General features: G+C 45.1%; 1 protein-coding gene across 1 annotated transcript; it reads left to right on the forward strand.

Moving 5' to 3' along the window:
- Positions 1-3990: 3990 nt before the first annotated feature.
- On the forward strand, positions 3991-7175 carry LOC142588786 (uncharacterized). The gene is made up of 2 exons (XM_075700606.1): positions 3991-4202; positions 6956-7175. Exons 1-2 carry the CDS (start codon positions 3991-3993, stop codon positions 7173-7175), a joined length of 432 nt encoding a protein of 143 aa, XP_075556721.1.
- Positions 7176-8026: the final 851 nt, after the last annotated feature.

The following is an 8026-nucleotide window of genomic DNA, read 5'->3' on the forward strand; positions in this document are numbered from 1 at the left end:
AGCGGGCTTCCCTGAAAGTTGCAAGCACTTGTTCGCGGCTTTACTCAACTGCTACAGGTACGATACCTGACTGTATTTGACCTCTATGGGCGACTCCGCACTGCGACTCGTGTGGTAGTATGTCACATATAACGTCTCATAATATACAGGCAGTAACGTCTGTCGTGCTCTCAGAAGGTAAATACGCAGATTGTGCACGGATCAACGAGTCTAAAAACTGTTCAATCACCTGGTCAGTGTGTCTTCTGATAAAAAACAAATGCGAGTTCCGTTTGTGAGCTGGGATGCATCTTTCTTTTTGTAGGAAGCTTACCCGGGTGACAAAGTAGTCTGCATCTCATCATTGGCACTTATTAATGCTCGCACTAAGCAGTGTACGAGGTAGGGCATACAGGCTCGGGAACACGGCAGACACCAGCCACCCGTAGGAATTCTGAAACTACGGTGAAGCGTGAGAAGTAAACAATAACCAATCGGACCAACTTACGTTTATTCCGGTAGGTTTCCAAAATTTAGCGAGGCTTTTATTTCGAGCTGTGTCCCTTGTATTAGTCTGAATGCACGACTAGGAAACGAATTGAACGTGTTCTAGTGGAATTTATCTGTATGCGCGGTGTGCAATAGAAAACTTGTGGTGCTGTGGTCAGACCTGTTGCCCCAAATCTGAAACGACAGCTGCTTGTAGTTGCTTCTAAATATTTTTTGCGAGCGAACAAACTGAAAACTTAGTGCGCCTAATCAGAATCTTCTGCTTGCAACGTTAAACTGAAGTATTGCTATCAAAACGATATGCGGCCTCGTGTCATAATAGTTGCAGCGCTGATGTCTGTCGTCTCACTCCTTACGTCCTTGTGTCTATGTGCGCTGCAATTCACGAGAGCTGTGCCAAGAAGCCCAGACAGCCACTTCACTCGCGGCATAACATCTATCATGGTCAGCTTGAAACCTTCGGAGCTATCGTTCCTGCTACCAGTGCATGCGGACAAAAGCATATTAGTGGGAATATTCTGGCTGCTTGAGGCATAAGCAAGACTAATCCTGGGCAGAAAACAAAATTAACTAAACGAAATTAGGCTCAAGCGTAAATCACTTATTTATTAACGCGCCTACCTAAACAATGTACAGTACGCGATTTCAAATACCAGCAACATGTTTTTTTTTCATATACCGGGTGCTTTTGTTTAGAAGGTCCAAAATTAAAAAAAAAACTTGCCTGTAACAGATAACGCAATCATAACTCTTGATATAAATTACTCGGTGAGGCTGCCACTACTTCTGCGAGACATCCGTTCACTGAATAATTAAACAATTAATAAATAATTAGCACAATTACCTTCTAAGCTAGGTACATCACTCACATATTAAAATGTACGAATTACAGCCGGTGAGTTTGCAAGGCGTATCGACTTGGAACGAATTTTCTCGACTGCACCAGATTTGAAATATTAATTTTCATAGTGTCGGTCGAAATGCATTGGCGTTCCAGTTACTTATGTTCAACAAAGCAGGCCCATTATATGCTGCCTGTGGCAGATGTAAATACAACTTTCTCATAGTTCTCTTTTTCACGGGATTTCCTAATGAACTTCCTAATTTACACATATTGCAGTAAGTACTTGCCCCCGGTATAAGAAGCAACCAGTGTGGGTCCCAGTCTAGAGTTCCGCACCTAACCGCATTTGATCCCTCAGCGATTTTCAGCGGAATGCGCCTGCATTTAATGACAGTCTGTGCACAAAAACTACGTTTCTTTCAAGAATCACAATGACGTTTGATTTTTACGGAATTTCTACATTCAGGGAGATAGCCTTCGGATGAATAATAAGTCAAATATTCTGCCAAAAATACCAACAATACTAAGTTTGATGCAGTTTCAGCTCTGATCTTTGCGCATTAAGGTGCGAACAATAAATAAATAAATAAATAAATAAATAAATAAATAAATAAATAAATAAATAAATAAATAAATACCGTCCGCATGAACGAACGAACGTTTCCCTTGGTAAATCTGGGCATCATGCATCGAACAATTATCAATCGCGAGAACAGTCGAAATAGCCAAAGAAAACTTTCCGTTTTAGAAAAGAAAGGAAGAGCACGGCACACACGTACCATCTTGCAGAATCAAACTTCAATTTGCCGTGAAGTTGCTTCTTTCGAGCAGTTGTAGTTGTGATTTTCTTACGTTAACAAGTAGATAAAACAGTACAGACGTTCGTAGTGTGATGGAGATTTGCAGCATGAAACAAAAGCATGAAAACATGCGCTATGGCACGTTCGAGTATAGCGGTCAGGTTTCAGCGAAAAAGCTTTAAACGGCCTATCCCACGTAGCTCACATGCTCCAATTTCTCTCCCCCCCTTCACCCCCTCCCCTCGGTTTTACTTTTACCAAACGTGCACCTGGTTCTATGTTTATTTCAGCGTGGGCACTGCGAAAACCTTCTAAAAGATTGCGATAACGGCAAAATCTCGGCAGAAACAAGTATTCAGTATTTATCTGCAAATGCGGTAATTTACACATTAACATTCCAAGCTTGTGAAGGCGTCAGCCGTAATACTAGTACTACCAGCTCTCCTACTCGCGAAGCTGTAAAAAATTTTTGCCATCATCTCCTAAACTGGTCCAGAAACTGTATCTGCGTCAAGACGATATTATAGAACTATCGATTGTTATTTCATTCTCAGCAATATTTAACTTGAGGCCACCGTGAATTGTAATTTCAGCAGGGCGGCTGACTGGGATAGTTAGCGATTTATTATCATGTACTTTTCGTGGGATATTAAACTATTTCTTGCGTGCCCAGGCTTAGTGTCTCTAAGAACTCGCTTCGCAGCACATCACAGTGGCTGTCCTGCTCAAGTGCATCCCTGACACACAGTCCTGTGACGTAGCACAATATCGAGGCTGCTGAGTTGAGAGATCAAAGCAGAGGCTTTTGTTGTAATCCGTTAGAGAAACTGTTATTGCGTTACCTTAAATACAGTTGGATGATTTCGTAGTATAAATTTTGCTTATGGTAATATTTTAACAGAGGTTAGCGAAATTACCCTGCAATACTGTAAGAATAATTAAAGACCTTGCGTTTGAGTTGTCCACCAGTGAAATCTGGTCGGCCTGGTGAAAGTCGCAAAGCTTGGGGACAGCCCTCCGTGTTGCGAATTTTCGGCAAGTTCAGCCATAGCCATACTCATACATGACGATCAAGTTTTCCACTGCTGTGAACATCAGCAAAATCAAGAAAAAGAAAGAAAAACAAGAAAGAAAAAAGAAAAGAAACGCATGCGTGCGCGGATACGCATAGAAACAACGATTGTAAAAGTCGAGTATTATAGATGAAGTGCTTATCGCAAACAGAAACGCAGAGTAAGTCTTTAGAGTTTAATATGTTCGTATACGAAGACCTACTAGATTTGGCAAGCAATTAACCGGGTTAAATGTCCCAGACTCACTGTAGGTATAGGCCAACGGTGCTATTTAATGATAAGCGTACTAATTCTGTATACCTAAGGTACCGTAGTGACGTAAGTACTCCGCCTGAAAAAAAAAGCGCATAGCGCGAAGATTGATGCAGCTTTCTATTTTTTTATAATTAGGGTGTGTTTACTTGTTAAGCTCCCAAAAAAAGCTCCGCGTGCCGATGGCATTGTACCGTTCAACAAGAGCCACTGGGTTCAGCTCCAGGCCTCGGCTACCGCATTCCAATGTTGGCCGAACGCAATACTTTCGGGTACACGTTACTGTGCCCTCCTTGTGGTTGGAAGTTTTTTCAAAGCCCTCTGCGAAAGTACCTTTCCGAGTAACAGTGTTGATCTGGTACGGTAAACGCGATCAGTCGCTATTAGGGAATAAATGACACACTCAATCGGTAAATCCTTTATTTACTCAATAATCAGCCAATTCGTCGATCCACAGGAGACGCCAATATTTGGAGGTGGGACAATGCAAAACTGAGTTTCTCCGCCTCTGCTACCCCGTGCAGCGACTAGGATGCCCCTGGTGTGCACCGTGGGCAGCAAGGGCACCGCCTTCAGCATGTTCCCTCCTGCGGGGGTGTGCAGCCACGTGTTCTTCACGCACGTCCTGGTCTCGGACGGTGCCCTGCACGCCTCGGGCGACGGTGGCGCCTGGGCAGACTTTGTACGCGCCATGCAAGCGGAGGAGTTCGTGGACTACCCGGCCGGCATCTCCTTCGACATGCGGTTAGTCGCCATTCTCTATATTTAGACGATGTGCAGATAGTCCAACTTTACCTTTCGGTCGTCGAGTGTGTTGCCTCACTCAATCAGTACCCGCGACTCGGCGTGATCAGGAGTAACGCTGGACTCCCTGGTGGGTAACCTGCTTCACTTTAGAGGGAACCAAACTTTGTTAGGAAGGACACGACCCCTTAGGTTCCCCTGTGCTTTGGAGGCAAGAAATGGAAAAGGGGGCGCAGTACAGCATACGAAGCTTGGAGTCCGTTTTAGTCCCATGCTAAGTGGGCCCCCATTGTATGGTAAAAAATCTCCACTGAGTCTCACACTGTCCGCGTATCATTACCGGATGGTAATGCGGTACATACGTGCATGCGTATTGCTCTGTACACATAGACGCGTCCTTTATTTTATAAACAAGAGCACGTGCCGCTTTGGTGAAGTGGCTGTGACATCATGATGCAGAATTTGATGTTAACTGCTTTATTGCAGGCTACGATGGCCGTATTTAGGTGAGAAGTGACCTAAATTAGGCATGAACCATTCACCGGGGTTTTCTTTGTAGCTGTAGTGTCGCTTTAGACATTAATTCTAACGAACGAGTAAATGATTCATGAATGAATGAATCATATAGGATTATCATAGCACCACTATCACGCTTGCGGATGATGAGTAAAAGGTGTCCTGCGTGCGTTCCACAAAACGCTCAAAATCTGGGGAGAACATTATTCATTGGCTTCGGGAAATGTTACTGCATAAATACGCCTAGAATGACTTAAGATTACCGCACCGGATCTGGAACCAGTTAATGACACACTGTTTGTGACATGCAAAGGCAAGCAAAACTTGGTGACGCCGCGGTGGGGAGGAGATATGCGAACAGACGCGTGTGGGTGCAGCTGAGGTGCTGTACTTATTCTTGGGGTATGCATGTGAGTTAGTAAAGATTAATCGCTTTTTATCTTTTGACACACGATGAACAGTCACCCGAACGGGCAACATCAAACGCAAGGAGCAAGCGCAAATGGCGATTATCGCAAGAAACGGGACAGGCGTGAACTCTAAGCAAGGATTCACCACGTCTTCTTTGATTGCTGAAAGAGTGCGCGGGGCGTGGACGTAGTATACTTGCATAGGCTGCTATGAATATATTTACAGTCCATTGAATGACTGCAGACTACTGCGCTATCTGGTCAAAGTACGCACGGTTCGAGAGGACTTCTAACTGCATCGTGCTGGGTGGACATAACCTATACGAACGAACTAGCCCAGAAGCAGCCGCGTTTGCAGTATACTCCTGTATTTCCTGCGGCGGTTGCCGGTCACTCCACACGCCCGCAGAAAGAAGGCAGACAGCAGAAAGGACTGCGGTATCATTACAGCCATGAGTCTAGGAGTGTGGACAGCAAAATGAAGGCCTTTTTCTGTGATCTTGAGCTAATCTTTTCCCTCACCTCTTCTCTTGCTCCAACGCCTGCATTTTTCTCATGACTCCATGTGCCCGATTGGTAACTTCGACAATGTTCGCCTTACCAGGTCGCAAATTTTGGTATATTAGTAGACTAGTATTTACCTAACTTTATACATACACGACATACTTCACTGCTCCTATTTTCTTCTATAATTTTAACCGCAAGTACTTGCTGTCATTCATACAGCGGTCTCCATATGTGTTAACGTCACGAGTGACTTTCTTATCTCGTTTCCTTCTCTTTGCAGGATTCTTACCTTCCTTTCGAGTATGGTCGTGATACTGCACGTTATGCAGCGTATGTTAGTACTTAAGGAATGCATTCACATCTGACATTCAGAAAGGCATGCATTGAAGCTGAAGTTGAAGCTTAGGGTGGATTGGAGTAAAGGCGTTATATATGTTTCTCCTTCGAGGTCAGCAAGCACAAATACTACATTAAAGTGCTCGCCATGATGTGGCGGGAATGGAAGATTACTGTAGTTTCTAGCTGCGTGGACAGACCTTGCCGTCTTAATTTCCCTGATATGTCATGCCATTCGGCAGTTTTTGTGAATGAACAATGTGGTCCTTTCATAAATACAGTGACTTTTCATCTAGATGAGGATAACCAGTTGATTTCAGTAATAGTTGGCACGAAGGCACATTATGTTGTTTAGAATGGGGAGGCGGGATGGGAGGGAGCCTTCTTAGCAAAACCCAAGGGCAGGTGCAGAATGACCCTGCCGGAGTCCACTGATTTGGTCGCTAGGGAGAAGTAATCCTTGCATGATGACGCTTGCACTATCTTCAATTCGCGGTCCCTGTGCTGAGCATGGCACCTCCAAATGAAATAGCCTGCAGTCAGTAATGGGACCAGGCCACAAGAATACGCTCTTTTGGCGCTTCTTTGTCCATGCGGACGTTTTGAAGAGCCGGTTTCATGCCATGAATAGAACTCTGATGAGAAGAAAAAAGCAGCTCTCCCTCTTAATGACCAGTTCTGTCGCCGACCCTCGAGCACTTGCGGTGCAACTACGTATCTGGAGTTGAGCCTATGCCGCAGCACCGGCCCTGCCCCGGGGAAAACCCACGCGAATTGTGTCTAGGTCAGGTGGAACACTCCCATGAAGCTTCTTGTTGCATGACTTGCGCTATATACAAACTTAATCGAGATCGGTTACGTGGTGATGACGTAGAGGAAGAGTCTTTCCATGTTCTACGCCTATATGAATAGGGAAGTCGCAGCAGCCCCCGACCTCAAGCTTTGAATATTTGAATGTGAACTTTCTTTTTATTATCGGTTCAGGTACTCCATGACGCCGACCTTCCTGGACAATCTTATGGTACGCAAGGAACTCAAACAGCTGGCCACTGGCGCCAACATCAAACACTACGGCATCCTTAATGTCGTTACACGTGCCGCCCAACTGTACCACCTGGTGGCAGCGGCAGGAAATCTAATTACGGTGAGGATAACGGCTGTGCATCACCGGGCCCTGAAAACACTTCGATATTTTAGTGCTTGAAGCCGGTTTCTAGGGTGTCGGATTTTTAAGAGGGCAGTCAACAGAATCTTTGGTGAATCTAGCAATGTCGGTTTGCGGCGATGAAGCGTCGTTCCTATTGCAGTGCAAAGGTTTTGACCCATCGATACAGCTTCATCACGACACAAATATAGAGTTATGTTGTAAACTTTTACAACGTATTACGGCTTCAGGTGTTTATATCTTCTGGTGGCAAATGGAATATGAGGAAACGCGTGCGCTGAACTATCTACTGAAATGGGCAATGTAAAGGAATGCATTCGAAATTAATTATTTTACAGATATACATAAGCGTCAAAGCGTTTACCTAAAAGTACTAGCAGATCAAACGGGATGGCTGTCGTTTTTCAGGATCGGTACAGGGGCAGCGAGCCGAACGTCATTTTCCTTCTTTACTCTATGTCCCCATGGTCATTCACACTGTTTTTGCGCTCTGTTGCGGCAGCTCGTGATATTTCCCTGCTGGCAGACAAAGCGCGCCGGGCAAGTCAGCCAATCGTTCATGGATTGTCAGGCATCAGCCGGGCAACGTGGGTCACTTCGGTTTTGGCGAGTGTGGTTCAACTCTTTGTAAGGCGTTCAATGTGACAGTTTACCTCTATGAAGCGTTTGGATACAACGTAGGGCCCAACGTAGTGGGCAAAGAACTTCTGTCACAATTCGCGCTTCCGTCAACGAGTCCAGAGTCACACAAGGTCACCAGGACCGAAGTAAACATGTAGGAGACGGCCGCCGTAGCCGAACTTTGAGTGGTCCTGCGAAGGCAAGCGGGGTAGCCGAGCAAGGCGTCGCGCTTCGTCTGCTCCACAGAGCATCTTGGTAGCAAAGTCATT

This window comes from Dermacentor variabilis, chromosome 7 (genome assembly GCF_050947875.1).
Source record: "Dermacentor variabilis isolate Ectoservices chromosome 7, ASM5094787v1, whole genome shotgun sequence".
In the NCBI taxonomy this organism is placed as follows: Eukaryota; Metazoa; Arthropoda; class Arachnida; order Ixodida; family Ixodidae; genus Dermacentor; species Dermacentor variabilis.